We start from the raw sequence: 20,953 nt of genomic DNA, 5'->3' as shown, positions 1-20,953 counted from the left end.
GACAATATCCACAACCGCGACCCTACCAAAGCTCACGGTTGAGCACGCGACTCATGACGATGCTGCTCGACCCTAGACAGCGAGCCTCGGCGTACTCAGGTTGCCACGAAACATATTGTCTCGACAGCCCAATCCTTCTAAATACAGCAGAAATCAATCTTCTCCTGAAAGCTGAGAACGGAGAACTAGCCCCTTACGATCTGACAATGCCGGCTTGTTCAACTACCGCAAGGCTGGGCGATTTTGGGAAGGACAAATCACCGGAAGACCCGACTCCAGCTGCAATGCGGAACATGCGCAGCTGCCGGATCTGCACAGAAGACATATCAGCATCCCGAGAGCGACGAGAATCGACCAAATTGGCAGCTCTGAACCAAATATCGTCATAGTTGGGTTCGTGTCTTGATGAGCCCCGGTCCATACTGCGCTGCTGCGGTGAACCCCCAAGATAGCGACGTCGTCAAAGGACCAAATCACAAGCCGCTAGTAGCATACTTATCGCAGGTTGTTGGGCACATCCAAGAGCAATACAACTCTTGCCTAGCGCGATGAGAGCAATTCGGGGCGCTAGAACGGCCGAGGAAGCATGCATGGAAGTCCTCAAAACGCCATTTCACGGCAAGGGGGGTCTAAGCCTCACTCGATGCAAAAAGTCCTCAACCGTTAGCGCGTTCACCGGCCCATTCCCGTTGACGAGTTAAAGTCGATTTTGCCGTGGCCAAGTGCCCGCCTCCCGCCATCCGTCAACCGTCACCTAACGCGCGAACTGCTCCGGCCAGAACAGCCAACCAGTCAAAGGAGGTCAAATGAGGTTGATGCGATGTTGTCATCTGCTCCCATCTACTCCGAGCCAGCAATCTTTCCACGACCTTTAATGGCTAGCACATCTGTTTGTCGCCCTAGACCTCAGAGGCGGCTATCCGCAGACCACAAACAGACGCCCCCAACACCCCCTTCCCACCACAAGACACAGCACCCCTGGTGCCATTTGAACCCTATCACACTTCGATGGTCTGATTGGAGGCGGCGGATAGTTATGACTGTCAACACCATCTTTCGTTGCGGCCTCTCACACGATGCAACGAGAGCCTTCACCAAGTGTCTCTGAGAACAGGTCTCTGGGGAGACTACGTAGCCTGACGGATGACTCACGACGCCCGCTGTGTTCCTGCCAATCACTAAAGGACATACATCATAGCACAGAACCGAACATGATCTGTCTTGTGTGAGCCCACCGCCACTTCGCAACCCCAAAACCTGCCCTCCGATCTAGCGCTAAATGCCTGGTGAGGTGAGCGGAGGTGACCCCCAATTCTCCCCGCTCAGCCTAGCCCTTCACGCAGCGTTCACCACCACAAGGATGGCAGGAATCCACGCAGGACAGCGACATGCAGCACTAGAGTGCGAAACCATGGTTCCTCTCTCAGGCTACCTCTCTCAGGCTACCTCACGTCAGGTCATGGTGCACATTGGACCCCCCCTTGTTCAGGTGGCCGCAAAGCGCCACGACCGTCATCGAACACATCAACAACATCTTCACAAACTGCTGATGATGACCTGTGCCATCCCATCATCCCGCGCGCCGCTGGGAGGCCTGTTGACAGCACGCTTTGGCCGGGATTCCTGGCCTAATATCAATCCCTGCCCACGAGCTCGCTAGGCACTTGGACGTCGATGTTCACAGCCTTTTTCACCGACTGGCTCTGCCCGAGGTCAGATACCTGCCATTGTCCCTGCTCGGAAATTTGCTGCCGCCCTGACACTGGTGGTTTGCTGGCAAGCTCGCTTCGACGTTAGGTGCGGGCACGGCCCCATCGCCTGTTGGCATCCTTGACATCAGGGGCCTTCATGCCCCGCGGATGGGTAATGGAGATCGCAAAGAGAATCACGGCTTTCGTCACTCACAAGCCCTTCTCCCACCAACTTGTTCCGAAGCTGTGATCGTCGCTCGGTTGGCTTTATTTATCACATCGTAGCAAATCGTCTCGCCTCAGGACTTGGTTCAAGTTAGATTTGCCGCTATCTCATTGGCGTTGCAACGTTGCAATCACGATCTCAACACAGACAAGCGTGCTCTGGACCTAACGAATGACAGGCGCCTATGATCGTGTCCAATGGGGTCGAGCTGAGACTGCGAAGTGGAGTAGACTTCATAAAGGGTCCTCCACACGTTTGAGTGGAGGATTAGTTCTGATCGACTCCAGTTCTAGACCGGTAGCCCGCCTTCATTCCCGATCTCACTGGTGGCGCTACTCGGACCTGTTGCGTCTGACCATTCGTTCGGATACACCCATCTATCCGACTTCCTGCGGCACCAGAAAGTCCACACCGAGCCGTACAATATCTATTGCTGCTCTGTAAACTGTGGCCTGGTGTTAAGGCAACAATCAGAATTGTCAGCTATGACAATTACGTTCGGTCTGGTTCGCTTGCTGATAGAGCTTACATCAGTCTAGTATCAACCTCAGAACCCCAGCCTGATTGGCGCTTCGTCTTCCAACTCAGAGACTTACACGTACTCTAACACAGGTGACCGAGAGGATCTAGTTCGCTAAATGCGTCTTTTCTCCCTTCATTCACAGGAAGGTTATCCAGTCTTCATGCATCTGCATCTTCTCTCATGACAGGCTCAACTAGCGAGACGCCACTTTGATCTAGCCAACGGTTACTTCACCGTCGTCGCGTGCCTTTTATCGACTCTCACCTTTCCCCGCAAAGTCGGGTGCGTCCCGTGGCCACAGCTTCATCCCCAGCTTTAACCTTACCTACGATACCGACAGAAAGGAATTTGACAAGACGCCATGACTAAAGATGAACCTCTAATTTGCTAATGCCAATGTCACGAGCTTCTTTCTCCGCAGGCGCTCACAGTCGATTGGCGGCACTTTCACATAACTGTGATTCCACATGGGACTCGGCCTCGATGATGAAGGGGCCGGACGAGTCCTCATGCGGTTCCATAACCGTTTCCCCGCATTGCCTTTCCAACATCCGTTGCACACAACCCTTTCCCAAGCAGCCTCTCATCTTGGACGTGAGGCTAGCCGGCACGCTATCTCGAATCCCGTTCTTGGCGAATTGCCGCCTCGGCTTCGTTCAGATTAGGGGTTCAACTGGTCGTTGCTTTCCAATCCGATGCCCCTTGACGCTCTGCGAGTACTGCCCCTCATCGTGGCGTTTCAACCGTCCTGAAATGAAGATCGTGGCTGGGATTGTTCATCTATGAGGGAAATATCCCCGAGAATGAGTGTTTCCTCTCACGAGGAACCTTTGACGCCAGAGACAGAGCCTGGTTGACGCTGCAGTTTTCGTCCCACGCCTAGCAACAAAAGCTCGGGTACGTCAGGCACAGGATGCCAGGTCCAGCATCCACTGCTCGAGCTCTTTGCCCGATTCGGCGTTGGACTGGGCTTGCGGGGGGGTGTTCTTGAGTGAGGCCTGACCCCCGCTTGGCTTCCACAAAAGTTCCCAGCCGGCTGCCGCAGGCCCGCATCGGCACAGGGGGGTCAAGCAGAAGCAGGGGACGCACATCATGTACCTGCTCGCACACGGATGGAACACTTTGTTGAGCGGTTCGTCAAGAGCCACAGGACCTCCTGACGTGAATGGGCTCTCGCGTTCCTTCCGGTGAAGCAAGCAAGCGATGGATTTTGCTCTTCGTCCATTGCGCATCATTCATTCACCATCTTGCTTGGCTGCCTTGCAGAACCGAACTCAACGCTGTCAGGAGGATGTATGCAACCCTACTCGGCGCGTGTGGACCAGTGACCCAATGAACGATATCGAAGGGTCCTGATCCTTCCCTCTGTGGCCGTTGACCGTCGAGATCTACTACTCCAGCAGTGCTCAACAGGGCGAGATTCTCGACTTGTGACGCGGTCGAGGCCCATCGTATGAGGTCTACGGTATCGTTGATCTGCGACATCGGACGACTTTGAACGATTGCAAGAGGCCATCGCCACACCTTCTTCCCATTATCCTCCTCTTCTAAGTGGAAGACTCACTACTTGGCCAACATCTCGATGTCTAGACCTGCAAAGCCACTTCTCCCGGCGCTCGCCGTGGGGCGGTGCGTCACACTGCGACGCAGGATCGCATTTCCTCTTCTTCATGCTCATGAACGGGGTGGGCACGGTCGTAAATGAAGCGAGCGGCATCTGCGGTCGCTGCCGTGCAAGGCAAGCAGGTCTTGGCTGGGCCCGTCACTTCTCACGAGGACCACATGCTTGAAGAGAAATGAAGAAGGAAAAACAGAAAAGCACGGTTGCGGGCCAAGCCCCTTCTGCGCGCGAAGGCCCGCCGTCTGCTGGTGACCCCCATCTGTATGGAAGCCAAGTCGGCGGCTATGACCATCTGTGGGTTCTCTTCAGACTTTTTTTCCTTTGCAAGATATCGCGAGGGAAAATACGAGGAAAAATTGCGTCTTCGCCATTCTCTTTTTCTATGGCGTTATACAAACTAGCAGGCCCTCTTGTTTATCTGAATGGCCTCCCTGCTCTGCAAAAGTTCTGCTCGGGGGTCCGTCCGTGAGGCTTTTCAACCCTCGTTGCCTCGAAGACGCAGGCCGAGAGGCAAAAAAGCTTGGGTCGACGTGGTACAGAGCACCGGCCACCTTGGTTTTCATTACTTGATCGCTCCAGGGCTTCGGTAGTTGCCTGCTCTAGCGAAAGTCTTGAGTTGCAAGTGGGTTTTCTGATGTGTTCACGCCGTTGCTACACGCCATGAGGGTGAGACATTTCGATGCCTGGTGGAGAGAAAGGGACGTGTTTTCTTGACGTGCTGAGATGAGATGAGATGCGGCGGCGGCGGCGCAGTGTCACGGCGGACGGACGCCGTGGGGGGCGGCGATTGTCACACCGGAGTCACATGGCGGCAGTCTCACATCACTTTTTCGGTCCTTATTGTTTTTTGGGTCGTGGGTTGCGCTTTCTGTGTGACGGCCTAGGTGGCCTTGTCATACCCTTTGGGTGGAAGCTGTGCCAGTCGTTGATGTTAATCGTATATCGATGGTGTGTCTCGTGATGCTGCGTGCTGGTGGACCGCGAGTGCGGCTCTTCTTCGTGTTGCGATGTCTCGGTCTGTTGGTGCTGAGCATGCGGGTAATATCGTGCCTCGTCTTGGCCATGTGGTGGTACTGCGTTAGACTTGGACGTCGGTAGTTTGTTAGCTAGTATGGGCCAACTAGCTGTTGGTTGGAAGTTTGGATTACACTGTGAATGGAAACATGAGATTATACATTTGATTTATGAAAGTGTTGCGTAAGTCTGGCCGAGCTATGGATACGACAAGAGATTGGTCTTTGCGAGCAGTATTGTAGCTGTCACAACACCTCGTATCCCTTCAGGAATCCTCCAGCCTTTCGTGATATCCCACACGACCATGTTTTTCCCCTGAACTGGACGAAGTCGGGCTTTACTCCGAGGCTGTTGTCAAGGTTTCGTTCTAAGCTCTCGTGAGACGCAGACCCTCACTACTCCTGCCTTCTGATGGAGTCCCGCAACGACCATTCATGGTGTGAATGTACAGTGGTCCATGCCTCATTGCGATCGATACGGCGCCGGATCAGCTTCCTCGGCACAAGGGATACCTGAAGTGAAGACTGTTTAAATGATTGTCTTTCAGGTGCTCATGTAACCCATAATATCGCAAGAAACTTATTGTCATGGCGCAAGCAAAATAGCCAGATATTATCAACCAGCGCCTTGGGTACGTTCGGCATCGTGTTCGTTGAGAATTCTGGGGCGAGAAGCATCTGCCTCTCCCTCGAGCGCCTTCCTTTCCCATGTATTACTCCCAATACTTCCTATCCCAGAGGGTCTTTGTAGCTCGCTCACGGCAGATTCCCTTGTCATGCTTGAGTTATTAATCAAAGATGACTTCAAGAAATTTGTGACACAGTTGTAAGATTCGAAGACCCAAACCAGAGCCGAGCGCACTGTCTGCTGTTTCTGAATCTCGTAGACGACTCCTCATATACTACAGCTGTCTCATATACAGCTTGTTTCTATCCTATAGACTGCCGAATAAGTTCCTCGTGTGGGCTCACTGGGTATATATATACCAAGAGAGATCAACAGTCACCGGGTATCTTCGGCAATGGCGCGTTGGTATGCTTTCTTACAATTATCGGCTTAGCTATAAAGTCTTCAGAGCCAGGCATGAAGGTACGATCTTCCTGTTTCCACTTCTGACGAAAGCTGAGCTGCCTGTCTCTAGTAATTACCATTTCTGCTTGTCATGCGAGTATATCAAGATGTATAATTAATATGGCGCCGGATATACCCTCCAAACGAGAGTGAGAATTCTGAAGAGTAAACACGTGGCTCTATTGTACTGTCCGGGAAGGTGTTGTGAGCTTTTTGTACGATCGCAGGATGACATCTGGACCCAGCGAAAGTTGGTAATTCGACCGTTCTAGGGCTGAAGAGAGCTCCGATCTTTTAATACTTCTCAACACCTTGCGCTTGCTTCATGTTAGCCAGGATATCCAAGCAATAAAACGACTCCGGCTCAAGATCAGCACTATGCAAAAGATTCCGATAAAGCCGCAGGGGCTGCAGAGAGCTCTTTGCTGTGCTTATAATTCCACAACCCAAGAGGTTATGTTCAGTAGCAGACGGAGGAAGTGAATGATTCCAAGACGCTCTGGGACCATCCGGGACAACCGGACGGGAGGTCGGGGACTATGGTCGTTACAAATAATGCCATCACTGCCGTTCCGGCACCCATGGGTGTCACCGTGCTTGTCTGAAAATGTATTTCGAGTTCTTTTGTCCATAGGGTATCATTGTACAGATAAGCATGAGATGATAGGTATGCTGAACGAGAAAACGCGGAGGAGCTTTGGATGACCCTCCGAGTTCGTGACTTGAGACGATGCAGGGTAGAGACGAGAAACAGCACATCCTAAATCGAAGGAGAAAGTGAAGTGTGGCATCGATCCATTCTGGGTTGCTGCTGATGAAAGCAGTTTGCTGGCCTTTTATCAAGGCCACAGCTTGCCATGTTTATCACCGTGTCTACATAAAGCACATAACGTTATGTACAAGGTCGAAATGACTTTATGCAAAGATCAACTCCTCGGGTGTTTCTGTAGGACGGAATGAATGGCAGGTAAAGTGTCTTAAGATAGATATATCCAGCACTATACCATGTTTAATTGCATGGATTGATGGCATCATTTCATATGGGCTGAATACTGAGAAAAAGACACGAATGGTGGACAACATATTGATACATTGAACATGATCTGGTCTCTTTTGTCGATGGGAGGCTCTCTTGCATACTTTTGAGTGACACTGTATCTAGCAGTTACGCGAACTGTAAGCTAGAGCATAGAGTAGTCGCGTAGGTAGCATTGTCTGCTCGGCTTACGTTCCATTCCATGTCCGTGTTTAAGTGTCTTTAAGTGTCATTAAGTACCTTTAATCAAAATGATTAAGTCTACAGCTCAAGACTGTCGCAAGTCCCTTAATGATAGGAGTGTCATCTACAAATGTAGTATGTCTTCTCTCTTATCTAAGACAAGGCTTTTTCCAGCTTCACTCCAAGGATTCAACCCTTGGCTCGCCGTCGGTTCTTCTGTTTCCAGCAAGTGTGTTCAGAGTCAGATCCTGCAGCCTTCATCGGGAAGCAAGCTACACGATACCTTAGTGTTTCTAGAAACTTGTGATTGTGGTAAAACATCATGTGCTATAAGCCCGCCGTTGATACTTCATCGTAGAATACGTGGCGGACGCGAAGCGTATGCTTCGAGATCGTGGCTTACGACAGTGCCCTCACTGCAATCAACCTTGAGAAAGAGCTCATTCCTTCGCGCTGACGTTGATTTTCCTGGAGCACGAAGCCTAATGTAGGAGACTCTTGGTCATGTTTTAGAACAAAGAGTCTGGCCTGAAGCTTCGGGCATAAAACTTGCGCGTATATTGAATCTCTTGAAGTCTTAATCTTCAGAATCTGAACTACGGGCGAGTTTCTCAAGTTTTATGCAAGACATCATTCAAGACGACGAGGTCTCGGATCATTGGAATCATAGGTGAGGACCGCCTGGATTTGGCTTCGACGAGAAGACATACCGACCCATACAGTTCCTCTTCTTGGCAGAAAAGTAATCTGACCCCATCTTATGGTTCTCCAGGCATCTCGTGCTGTACAGCATTTCTTCTGCCTTTTGAGGCATTGCTGTAGTATACAGAAACGGTCCTTGCGTAATGGAATACATGCGTGCCCGCGATTTCTGTATAGACTGCTATGCGTGGGATTTGATGCTCTCTCGTGGAAAGAATGTGGTTCAAGAATACCTTCATTTGGTCTACTTCAGAGAATGAAATCCTTTTATCTCCTTTATAATGAAGGTGCCAATGAAGTGAGCACTCAACTAAGGTCTTTGCCGATCAGTGAGCATTGCCCATAAGCATAAACGTATTATTGGCCGAATATTGCAGCCTTCTTGAGTGCTCGTCTCTGAAAACATAGTTTTGCATTCTTGCGCTGAAGAAAGCCGCATATAGGTGCAAACACTGAAGCCTAGACAGAGAGGTAGTTCCAAACAAGGGGTGTACAGCTTGAAGTCGTCTGTGTCCGAAGTCTCTACTATAACAATAGTATTCCCAAGATGAATAACTTGAAGGGAACACGCAGTCAGTCCGCTTGAATGTCGAAGGAGAGACGTAAAGTTTCACATGCTCCATCCATGAAGTCAGGTCTTAAATGAAACGACACAATGTCTCCGAATGCTGATATTATGTGCTGTTTCGTTCTCTCGAGAGCGGACGATCTCGTTTTTATGCGCGCCATTAGGTACACCCTTGGTTGCAATGGGTGTCAGACTTAAAGCTGCAAAGCATCACTGGATATAAAACACATTAAAGCTGCGTCTGCAGCTTATTTCTCGCGCAAGATTGAGTGTCGTCTTCTCCCAAAGACCAACTCAGAACATGGGTATGAAGGGCGCATGTTAGGAGTGTGCATCTAAAGCCGGGGTCATTGCGGGGACCCTATCCAAGAATACAGTCGAATAAACGAAGAGAGAGGTTGAAAAACGGGCACGTCAGGATAGGTGTTGATGTGGTAAAGACGGGATAAGTATTAGTTTTGAGTGTAGATGAGCTTGAGCGATACGTGCCGAAAAGTCAGAAACAACCTCTCGATTCTCTAAGCTTCGAAGCAATTAGAGGAGAGCATGGCTTAATATGAATTGCCACGTCAATGACGACGCAGGCCTCCCTTCAGCGCTGCGACTGATCTCAACGAGGATCATTAGACGCAGGCATCTTGACGAAATGTCTTCCTGTACGATTTGCAGAAGAAAATAAAAGTCTATGCGGGAGAAGAAGTTGAAGCCTGCAACAACCAACTGTTGTTGAACGCTCTTGCTGTAGTATGTGCTACGACTCGGAAGATGGGGCTGAACGGGGTTGTAGCCTGAGTCCACAGCTCTCAAAATCCGCAAAACACGGTCTCATAATCAAGATGTCCTTCTCCAGAGTTATCGGAAGAGTATTTGCCAGCTTCGCTGCTGTGTATTCCTTGATTGCCCATCGTCAGAGTACGTCTGAGCAAAGTCAACCCGCATACTAGAACCGGTGAACTAACTTCAGTTGCAACCAAGCTTCCGTGCCATGGAGCCCAACTTCTGCCCAAATTACGATTGGCGTTATGGCATAACTGTGACCCGCCCTCTCTGGGTTATTTATTCCAACCTGGGTTATGGAGTTGCCGCTCGCATCTGCGGCCCATGCGTGTCATGATTCCACCCACATGTGAGCTAAGTGGTGACATGGGAAACTTCATTTGTCTGTAGCCTCTGAAAACATCCTACTTGAGTTGTCATTTCCTTGAATTAGATACTGGCAGTCTAGAAAATTGGTTAGGTGAGAAGGATATGGAAAGGTCCCTAGAGACATGACGCGTGGCTTATCGAAAAGTATCTTTCGTTTGTTCAACCGCACATAACAGCATGTCAGCGGAAGTCTAACAGAGCATGCAGAGCACGTACCAGGACCCTGAAGAGTCAGTTCCAGGCACAACAGAAACAGCGACGGGAACAAGTTTCATCAAGCACGTGCCAGGCATGTCGTCAGCGTCACATGTTTGATTGAACGCGTCATCATTCGTGACTTCAGGTGGATGTTATCGTGGGCAGCGCGTTGCGTAGTATTTTGTGGTACGGGGTGAACTTGCATCACGTCGCCAGCGGGATTAGGCAATAATTCTATTGATTCATATCATCAGATTCTCCCCAGAGCAAGCTATCACGCCGCATCATTACAGCTCGTCTCCTCACACACAAGGTATCAATTTGGTCACTCTTTCACGCTCGCACTTATTTCTTCTCCAGCTCCTCGAGGATGGGCTTCTCGAGGCTCTCGGGCTTGGTGGTGCTCGCCCAGCGGCCCTTGACCTGGCCATCACGACCGATCAAGAACTTCTCAAAGTTCCACTTGATGCGCTTGAGGCCCATGATGCCGGGCTTCTCCTCCTTGAGCCACTGGAACAGGGGGTTCGCATTGTCGCCATTGACGTCGGTCTTCTGCATGATGGGGAAGGAGACGCCGTAGTTGACCTGGCAGAAGTTCTGGATGTCGTCGTCGGAGCCGGGCTCCTGGCCGCCGAACTGGTTGCAGGGGAAGCCGAGGATGACGAAGTCGTCGCCGTGCTTCTCCTTGATGTCCTTCCACAGCTTCTCGAGGCCGGCGTACTGCGGGGTGAAGCCGCACTTGGAGGCCGTGTTGACGACGAGGACGACCTTGCCCTTGTAATCGGCGAGGGGGACCTCCTGGCCGCGCTCTGTTGGGGTGGGAGATGTGGTCAGCAATGCATGATTGGGGTGGGATGCAGGTAGGCGGCAATGTCAGGGGGAGCGCGCGCGTGGGAGAGGTTACGTGACGTACTGTCAAGCGGCTTGAAGTCGTAGAACTTGGTCGCGGAAGCCATTGTCGCGAATGTTTTGATGCTGTGGTTGTGTTGTTTTTTCGCAAGAAAGAAATTACCCCGCTATCGGAATGTCGTCAGTATGCACACTACAGCGCCGGTTCCGCAGTGGATTGCGGCAGGGCGGGAAAACACACGTGTGGTACAGAGGTTGGGATTAGTTTGTTTGCGAGGTTGGAAGAAGGCGGGAGGTCAAGCTGCGGAGGAAAAGCGTGTTTAAGGGAGGGAGAAGTCGGGAACGTATGTGTAGTAATGCGACGAAACATGCCACGCGTGACGATGAAATGCATCGGTAGGTGAGCAACGGTAGTACTTGTATACATTTGTGTTGGATGTTCGTCCTGCCGGGACGAAGTTTCAATCCGGTTTCCAATGGGGCCCGGACGCACGGGGCGTGCACGCCTTGCACTGCCGCTGTGTCTGTGATGGAACCCTGGACTTCTATTTGCATTCCATCGCCTTCAGCGTTCGTTGGCCGCTAAACTATTTACACAGTTGGAGGGGCCCAACAACTACTCAGTAAGGATGCAACTGGCCAGGGCTGCTGTCGGCTGTGACGGGGTCTCGGTCAGGAGTGGGGCCCGGCCGTTGCGATTGAGGCGGGAGGGTCCTGTCGCTCTTCATCGACCTCGGTACGGGACCCCTGACCCGAGCTTTTTTGTTCGAGCTTCGCTCCAGCCTGCCCCGGACGTCGACAGTACGGATACGTCGCAGCTTTGGTTTCTGGGTGTTCCGGATTACTAATTGCAGCAAGTGATGGCCAAACGGTGCTGCTATTCATTACTCACACCTACAATGTTGCGCCACATCCTCAATAGACATGGTGCGATATGATAGAATCAACAAACTTCACTCCCAAAGACCTCCCATGCCGGCGAAGCTGTCATGTGAGAGTGGATCCAATCGGCCCAATGCGTTGTCCCGGTCGCCGAGTCCGTTGCGTTCAGTCTGGATCTGGACCGGGTCCCTGATGCTCTTCAATTCCTCTCTTCGGCGTAGTCACGAACAGAACCTCTCAGCTCCGGGTCTTCCGTCCCGGCCGATGACTCCAACTAGAGGCAACTAGACCGAAGGTGCACGGCATCCCGCTCCATTGGATCGCCGCCCACATCCCATTGGACTAAGCTCAATCCTCCTCGGCGCCGACCTGCTCATTGGACGTAGAGCTGCGGATCAATAAAGCACCTGCCCCGATATGACTTGCGCCCAACAAACTCCCGCCGAGGTGATTTCCAGATCTGGACGGCTTGCATCCCCATCTTGCAGTCACCTCAGCCAATGTTCTCGGGCCAATTACTGACCCGAGGACGAGCATCGCTCTCAATCCCGCAGCTTGTTCCCGTCTCGAACCACTCAAGTCGACTGGTAATTGTTAATTCCGCCCTGGCCAACAGCTGCACCCCGCTGCTGCTTTATCGATAACGGAAATCTACCCCGCCTGAGCACAGCACCACACCACCGAGCCCGCAGCTCACCCGGCCCCGCGGTGACGACACCGAAATGACATCCCCCGTCAAGAAGCCTCCGTCAACGGCCAAATCCAAATCAAAAAAGTCCGCCCTGCAGCAACGCGCCAAACTCCTGCAAGAGGCATTGAACCTCCCTCAACCTCCAACAATGGACCCCCAAGCAAAGCGCAACATCGTCATTGTCGGTACGTCTCCCACCACCTCCCTCCCTTTGCTCATGCGCCCCTGAAGCTAAGCACCGTCCACAGGTGGCGGCATCATCGGTTCCACAACAGCCTACTTCCTCACCCGCCACCCGAAATACAACCCCGCCCTCCACCGCATCACCGTCCTCGAGGCGTCCTCCGTCGCCGCCGGCGCCTCGGGCAAGGCAGGCGGCCTGCTCGCCCTCTGGGCTTACCCCTCCTGCCTCGTGCCGTTGTCCTACCGCCTCCACAAGGAGCTCGCTGAGGAGCACGGCGGTGAGAAGCGATGGGGCTACCGCCGCGTGCAGTGCGGCAGCTTCGAGGCGCGCATATCCAAGACGAAGCTCGAAAAGATCAGACAAGCGACCGCCGCCCTCAAGCCAGGTGTCATCGCACCGGGCGCAAATGACGAAGCGCAGGAGAAGGACTGGGAGAAGCTGCCCAAGCAGGACGAGAAGGCCGAGGCGCTGCTCGAGGAGTCGGTGCTCCCCCGCGACCTGGACTGGATCGACCGCGGGGCTGTGACGTCGTACGCAGAGATGGGCTCCCCCGGCGCCACGGAGACGGCGCAGGTGCACCCCTTCCACTTCACGACCTCCATCGCGGCGCTGGCGCAGGAAAAGGGCGTCGAGGTGCGGACTATGGCGCAGATGAAGAAGATCCATTCTTCGAACAGTGTTGGTTTGCACAGCGTGGAGTACCTCGACCGCGAGTCCGGCGAAACCAAGACGATTGAGGATGTCACAGACGTAGTTGTCTCCGCGGGGCCGTGGACGGGGCGGCTGGTCCCCGGATGCAAGGTCACGGGGCTGCGAGCGCACAGCGTAGTCTACAACGCCGACGTCAGCCCGTACGCCGTGTTCACGAGCATCGAGCTTCCCGCGGATTTCGTGCCGGAGCACCGGGCGAGCAAGGGCCAGAAGAGGAGGCACAAGAGGGTTGTCGACCCGGAGATCTACGCGCGACCCTTTGGTGAGGTTTACGCTTGTGGCAAGTTCCTTCTCTCCTCCCCCTTATGCATCTGGACGAATGGCTGACGGAGGCGTGCAACAGGTGAACCGGACAAGAACGTCCCGCTCCCAGATACCGCGGACAAAGTCCAGGTCGACGAGGCCAACTGCGACGACATCATATCCTACATCGCCACCTTCAGCCCCGCGCTGGGCGCCGCCCCGATCAAGGCCAAGCAGGCGTGCTACCTGCCTCAAGTCGATTATGGACCGCTTGTAGGCCCGACGTCGGTCCCCGGGATATGGGTCGCGTCTGGACACACCTGCTGGGGAATACAGAACGGGCCTGCGACGGGCAAACTGATGTCGGAGTACATACTGGACGGCAAGGCGACCAGCTCCGACATTTCCACCCTAGACCCCAGGAAATACAAATGTTAGACGGGCATTATCACGAGTCCTTGAGTGGCACCCGTGGTAGGGACAGAATACGGCTGGGCGAGGTTAATAGACACTAGACAGCATGCGATGAATGAATGATTGATGACGTTAAATTTACCCTTAGGACTTGGAATTCTGAACAGCTGCATTAAACAGAGCTTCGTCCCTTGATGTCATTTACTCTAAATCGAGTCTCAATCATGAGCACAGCCGAAGCACCATGACTTTAAAATCACTATTCGGCGCGGAAACATTAAAATCATGATTTCATAAATCTATTAACGAGTCCTTTGGATGCTAGTCATCAGGTGCACCGCTAGCCTGACCTGCACAGGCCCGGTGAATGCAAAACCCATCATCCCAATCGTAAATATCCCAGCGTAACTCCCTGTTCGAACTATCGACAAAATGCCAACCCGAATGGTTTATTTTTTGAGCGAACTCTGGTACGGGGCTACCACGACCTCGGGGTATCATCGTCCCGGGTATTGACCCGAGATCGTAGCCCGGACCACCACGGCCGTGATCGGTGGTCACTATGCCCCACCAACCTGCCATGCCGGAACTGGTCACCCGCACTTGTGTTTTTTTTGTGTAAATTATCATAAGAACATTGAGAGAGTCTATCGTTTAAAGGGACTTCTCAATCTCCATGACCTCACGGATGCCCTCCTCAATGGAGGTAGTCCTAGCCTGCTCGAGGCGTCTGAGAGGACGTCTGGGGTATCCACCGTAGCCAAAGTAGCTGTGGATGGCGCCCTTGGTACCGGCAATGGCAGCCTTGGTCAGAAACCAGTCGCCGCGGGAAAGCTTCTTCTGGAGCTCAATGGCCTCGTCACGCTTACCCTCGGCGTATAGGTTCCATACCTTGACACAGACCTTGGGCATGACGTTGGCACCGCCGGCAATGATGCCGCTGCCGCCGCTGGCAAGGGTCTGGGCAGTGAAGTCGCACATGCCACCAAAGGCCATGTAGCCAGAGCCCTCAGACCAGGGGGTCTTGGCGTCGGTAGCCAGTGCGACACGGGTGAGCTTGCCAGTGTTACCGCACGTGAACTTGGTGCCGATAATGTTGGGGTGCTGGGCGAGCTTGATGAGGAGGTCGCTGTCCATGTCGATGCCGGAGACGGCGCCAGGGTAGTTGTAGAGGACGAGAGGGATAGGGCTCTGGTCGGCGACGGCGACGAAGTAGTCGTAGATGGTGGTCTCGTCGACCTGGGCGCGGTAGTATGAAGGGGGGAGGATGAGGGAGGCCTCGGCACCAGCCTCAGCACAGGCCTTGGAGAGCTCAATAGTGCCGCGAACACTGCTCTCGGTGGCACCGATCAGGACGGGGACGTTCTGGAAGCCGGCGGCGTCGAGAGCCTCACGGGTGGCCTTTGTGACGGCAACCTTCTCCTCTCGTGTGCAGTGGACAGCCTCGCCGTTGGAGCCCATAACAACCAAACCGGCGAGACCGGCCTTGGCCAGACGCTCAGCGTGCTTCTTTATGGTAGGGATATCGATATCTTCCGTCTCAGGGTTGAAGAAGGTCATGGTGGGGGCGTAGATGCCGACGGGGAGGCCGCGGCGGGCGGCGTTACCATTGGAAGCAGTCATGATGGGCTGAGAATGTGTGTGAAGAAAGGAGAGGTGGTGAGAGACTGGCCGGGAGTAGAAGGCAGGCAGGACAAGCTTGGAGGGGTAATGAGGGGTGAAAGGACGGGAGAAGCAGTGGGAGGAGGCGGAAGGTATATTTATACGAGAGGAGAAAAAGAGGCGGCGAGGAAGGTTTGTCATGAGCTGATAGGCTTGCAGGCGTCTGCCTGCGTGGGGTGGGATAAGTCTGGAAATAAATATTTGACGTGTCGCGAGGGACTGCTCGTGTGGACATTGGCCCGAACTATCGAACATCGTGTTGAGTCGAGGCCAAGACCGGAGGAGCTAACAGCATGTACTACGGGGCCGGCCATCCTGGGATGGGTGCTCCCTTGCACCCCGGTTGGGGGAGGGGGGGACGTGGATCGGAAACTTGAGGAGCAGGACGCTAAGAAAGATGGAGATTGGGGGTGGAGGGGCAGTCTGGAAATCCATCGCCGAAGCGTTGATGTTCCTGAATTGTGATGTTGAACATCGGGATTGTAGTCAGCATCTAAGCGACCCAAAGGGCTTCGGACAACGCAGATGTACCCCGGCCTTGGGTGTAACATGGCAGATTGTCGAGACGGAAACCGGCAGACTCATGTTAGCTTTCAAAGTGCCTTCTATTTCCCTACTGCACAAAGCCAATGGTACTGGCCAACACTTGACGCTGTGACATCCGGGGAATTCCCTAGGGATGTCGTAAATCGCGGGGGCTTCTTGGTCTTGGAGGAAAGCCGTCACAAGACGAGCAGCATCCGAGACAACAAGGGACTTCCCTCGATCCCCTCAAATGCCCCGGGCTGGCCCAAGCTAAGGCCAGATACCCACGTCCATGGTCCGTGGGCCCCGGTAATAGACGGTAGCGACGATGCATCTAGCTGTATCTGTGGCCCTGTGTTGGCCGTGGGATCTGCTGGAAAAGATAGATTCAGATTCTGCACCGCGCATCGAAGTGGTTTGCGCCAATAGAGGCAGATGTTTCCCGGCCGGCGCGGCGAGATCTGCGCTGAGGCAGCCCGTTGCGAGTCCGGGCTGATGGTCCGTTCAGAAATGCTGCGTTGGAAGCGAAGGGAAACGGTAAATGAAGACGAGGTTGCCATTGGAAGAGAAGCCGTAGTGCCACACATCGCAAGGCTTGTCGGGCCCGGCCTGGACATTAGCGTGGAGTGGGACATGCAAGCTGCAAGACGGAGGTGCCTGGCCATCTTCCGGCCATTGGCTGCCGCGTCTCGGTGTTGCTCGCCTGAGGTGCATGACATGAAATTTTTGTTCGTCACAGGTCTTGATCTGTTAATGAGAAACCACCCGCGAGTTGGTTGACGCGAAACCCGACTTCGCTGCGGTGAGTTGCAGGGCTGCCGAGCCACCAAAGCAATAAGAGATACAGTTGATCGATACACTTCTGCGGTCAGCAAAACATGCGTCAAGCTGACAACGGACAGAGAAGCAAGCAGAGCGAGTCCCCTTGGTCCATGTTTCAGTGCCGCAACTGACCGGGCCGGGTTGCAGACCGGCTCAGTGACGTTGATGGCTGGTAGCCGGTGTGCAAAGTCAGAATGGGCAACAATTGTTGAGCAAGTAGAATACACTGCGGCGCATGGTCTGGGGACTGCTTGAGATTTTGGACAAGTGCAGTTCCACTGGAAAGGTGTCGAAGTCGGACGGAATCGCGGTGGTGAGTGGTCTGCTGTTGGAGGAGAGGTCGGACGTGATGGAAAATGGAGATGCTCTTATTGGACGGAGAAATTGCGAGGAAGATATTCCGCCAATGAGAGCAACGCTTGATTTTCTGGCAAGGCAAGTGGGGTCTGGCGCATTAGTCCGAGGGTTGGAGAGCAGGAATGGAGGGGCACGAGGGGCATCGAGCTAGCCATGACAAGCCTGGACCTGTCCTGACGGGAAGATATCCGCAGACGACATTTGCACCAAGTATTCTCTTAGCGACTTGAAGGAACTGTCCTGTATTATCTTCCTGGAACACCAAAATTTGCAGGTACTTTGGCCTTCTGTACCGATTCTTGACGCTCATGGCACCTAAGGTACTGTGTATGTAAGGCTCTGAGGGTTCTCTGTGTGAAGCCTCCCGGTACTGAAACACAACCTCACGCGCGGAAACCTGCGGGTGGTCGCTTTTAGCCGAAAAGACGTTATTAACTGCAATAAAAAAGTATGAGATGTTTCTTTTACTGAGTAACAAAAATAGAAGACCATGGAAGAAGTAACATTGGCTCGCAAACACTCGAGACAGTTGATGCAACAACTTTGCAGCGGTCAATCGCAGAAAAGCGGCATCAACTGACTCTGCCGTCTTCAACCGTCCTGAGCCCGATGCCCTGTTTACTAGGTGCCTGTCCTACACATATTTCACAGTGAAAGACACATATCCTTGGCCAACTTCGCGTCTTAGCGCACTCCGGAAGACGTTCGAGGGACACACCGTTCCACGACAGCGGGCATCCATGTCACGGGGCATTGCGGGGCAAACGGGGTGGAGGCTGTACGTGGGGGCGGGGAATTGGCCATAGCAACCGTGACCGCTGCAACATTTGGGCTCCGAATGAGCTACCTTTTTCTCTGGATACGGGCTTCACTTTTCCCATCTGCTGACTTTTATCAATTGCGAATTGGTATAACTTCAAACGAGGGCTCGCTCCCGAATTGTTCCAAGAAATTGCTTGTTACTGCTAATACCGAGAGTAATTCTCTTCGGCCATTGAGGATCTCTGTGTTGATGTTCTGAAGGCTTTGGCTCAAAGCAAACATGGCCGAGGGCATTACCGGCGTGAATTGCTCCAACAGGACACAGTTCTTTTTCTCACTCGCCTCAATGAGTAAAACCGGCATAATTCTCCATTGGTTCCAGCCACTGCGTAGCTTGAGAGCAGGGAATCCGAGCCCCATTTCAGCCCCACTGCAGAGTTGGAGAAGCCCCTCCCCCTCCCCCTCCTCCTTCCCCTCACCCCTCCTTCTTTTCTGCCCCTCCAAGTCTCATCATCTTCAGCGCCTCGCCGCAAAGAAGCGCGCTGCAGACCTTTGTGGGATGTCATTTCCAAGGGTACCAATTGCACACAAGAAAAAGATTTCGCAGATACAGGTTCGAAATATTCCGAGCCATGCCACGAGTTGGCGAACTGGGCATGGCCTTGGCGTGAACCTTCATGCGCCAGCTACTGGGGGCTCCGTGAACCGGCGCCTGGGTACGATGCGACGACTTCGGGCGTGCTCGGTATTGACCATTCGGGAGCGGCACCAAGTCCCCAGTTATTAGCTACAATGCGTTTCCCAGCTACCATCGAATACATCCACTGGTCCAGCGTTGCGCCTGGTCGTATGCCTGACTTTTTCGTCACTGGTGACGAAGAATGAATGCAACGCCCTGGCATCCTCCAGTGCTTTACATACCACTATGTGTCTTCCAGGCCACATCTGCACAACTGCGCAGCGCCGAGACCAACGTCAATTAGGCAAAATCGTCTAACGATACGCACCTACGGATACTCTACGGAAATCTCACGGAAAGGTATCAGAGCAGTCGGGGACTGGGAAGCTGGTGCACGGCGGCGTGCGGGGCAGATAAATCCCTCCAATTGTCTTTTCCCCTCCTGCCCCTCAATTTTTCCGGGTCCTTGACGTGGAGGAGCTACCTCGTCCTTACCAGACGGGAGCTACCCTTGAAGACGGCTGGAGACTGGAGCCTTTGGGGCGAGCTTCATCCAAAACATCCCTGGCCCGCTTGCCGCTGCCCATTGTCACGTCTGTCGCGTACTTTTTCCTTCGTGGATCGCCCGAGCTCACGCTGTGCTTGGCCTAGGAAATAGTTCCCTTAAATAGACCGTGGCCCACGCGCTTGCTCTCCAGCTTTAGGATCTCGTCTTCTCCATCCCCAAACTTTCCTCCCCTCCTCACACAAATCTTCCAGCCATTGAATCCTCAGAATCGGTCATAATGGAGCCGCTCAACGTCTTGATGGTATGTTCTATGCTTCTGGCCATCCAGATCACCTAAAGCTGACGTTTTCCAGGTCGGTACCGGCGAGTACACCACCGGCTTTGTCGGCGGTGGTGCCTCTGGCTCCGACAAGAAGGTTGGTGTTGTCGGTCTCACTCTCTTCGACCTGAGGAGGCGAGGCAAGGTCAACCAGCTGGGCATGGTCGGCGTCAACGGAACCAAGTTCCCTGCCATCAGTACGTTTAATCCACAGAGACCACGGCCGTCAGTCATTAACCAGACGCAGGGGAGCATCTCAACAAGAACATCACCCAGGTCTATAACGGCCTCGATACCTCCTTCGACTCATTCCCTGCCAACGACAAGAAGGACCCCGACTCCTACAAGACCGCCATTGACGCCCTGAAGCCCGGTGACGCCATCACTATCTTCACACCCGATACCACTCACTACCCCATCGCCCTCTACGCCATTGAGCGCGGCATCCACGTCCTGCTCACCAAGCCCGCTGTCAAGGAGCTCGAGCACCACCAGGCTCTCATCGAGGCCGCCGAGAAGAAGGGCGTCTACGTCTTTATCGAGCACCACAAGCGTTTCGACCCCGCTTACTCCGACGCCCGCTTCAAGGCCCAGAAGCTCGGTGACTTCAACTACTTCTACTCTTACATGTCTCAGCCCAAGTCTCAGCTCGAGACTTTCAAGGCCTGGGCCGGAGTTGACTCCGACATCTCCTACTACCTCAACAGCCATCACGTCGACATTTGCGAGTCCATGGTCACCCAGCAAGGCTTCATTCCCGTCAAGGTCTCTGCCTCTGGCTCTAAGGGTATTGCCACCGATCTCGGCTGCGACCCTGCCACCGAGGACACCATCTCCGTTCTCGTTCACTGGGAAAAGAAGGGCGACCCCAGCAAGAAGGCTACTGGTGTCTACACCGCCAGCTGGACCGCACCGCAGCGCGCCGGTGTTCACTCGAACCAGTACTTCCACTACCTCGCCGCGAACGGCGAGATCCGTGTCGACCAGGCCAAGAGAGGTTACGACGTCGCTGAGGATTCCGCTGGCCAGCTGATGTGGTACAACCCCTTCTACATGCGCTACGCCCCCGACGAGGACGGCAACTTCAACGGCCAAACCGGCTACGGATACATCTCCCTCGAGAAGTTCGTCGACGGCTGCAGGCAAGTCAACTCTGGCCAGCTGAAGCCCAAGGACCTGGACGCCAAGGGTCTGCCCACTCTCAAGAACACCATTGCTACCACTGCCATTCTGCACGCCGGCAGGAAGAGCATAGACGAGAACCGTGATATCAAGATTGAGATCAACGACGGTGTGTGGAAGCTGGTGTAAGTGGGTTTTATGATGAGTGATGATTTGTGGATATGTGCATAGGGATTTATATACC

General features: G+C 53.5%; 4 protein-coding genes across 4 annotated transcripts; 2 read left to right on the top strand and 2 right to left on the bottom strand.

The window, feature by feature from the left end:
- Positions 1-10,324: 10,324 nt before the first annotated feature.
- GPX1 (glutathione peroxidase gpx1) lies at positions 10,325-10,935 on the bottom strand (the record flags this gene model as incomplete). Its single annotated transcript, XM_053173179.1, has 2 exons — positions 10,325-10,788; positions 10,893-10,935. 2 exons carry the CDS (start codon positions 10,933-10,935, stop codon positions 10,325-10,327), a joined length of 507 nt encoding a protein of 168 aa, XP_053042885.1.
- A 1,497-nt stretch (positions 10,936-12,432) lies between these two features.
- On the top strand, positions 12,433-13,977 carry COL26b_000208 (uncharacterized protein; the record flags this gene model as incomplete). Its single annotated transcript, XM_053173178.1, has 3 exons — positions 12,433-12,586; positions 12,650-13,558; positions 13,640-13,977. The coding sequence occupies 3 exons, from the start codon at positions 12,433-12,435 to the stop codon at positions 13,975-13,977; spliced, it is 1,401 nt and encodes a 466-aa protein (XP_053042884.1).
- A 630-nt stretch (positions 13,978-14,607) lies between these two features.
- LGA1 (L-threo-3-deoxy-hexylosonate aldolase) lies at positions 14,608-15,576 on the bottom strand (the record flags this gene model as incomplete). Its single annotated transcript, XM_053173177.1, has 1 exon — positions 14,608-15,576. One exon carries the CDS (start codon positions 15,574-15,576, stop codon positions 14,608-14,610), a length of 969 nt encoding a protein of 322 aa, XP_053042883.1.
- A 3,969-nt stretch (positions 15,577-19,545) lies between these two features.
- Positions 19,546-20,898, top strand: COL26b_000206 (uncharacterized protein; the record flags this gene model as incomplete). Its single annotated transcript, XM_053173176.1, has 3 exons — positions 19,546-19,569; positions 19,622-19,784; positions 19,835-20,898. 3 exons carry the CDS (start codon positions 19,546-19,548, stop codon positions 20,896-20,898), a joined length of 1,251 nt encoding a protein of 416 aa, XP_053042882.1.
- Positions 20,899-20,953: the final 55 nt, after the last annotated feature.

The sequence above is a fragment of the Colletotrichum chrysophilum genome (genome assembly GCF_026319265.1).
Source record: "Colletotrichum chrysophilum strain AFK26 chromosome Unknown scaffold_1, whole genome shotgun sequence".
Lineage (NCBI taxonomy): Eukaryota > Fungi > Ascomycota > Sordariomycetes > Glomerellales > Glomerellaceae > Colletotrichum > Colletotrichum chrysophilum.
Note: the sequence above shows the minus strand (reverse complement) of the source record. Positions and strands in the feature narration are given on the sequence as shown.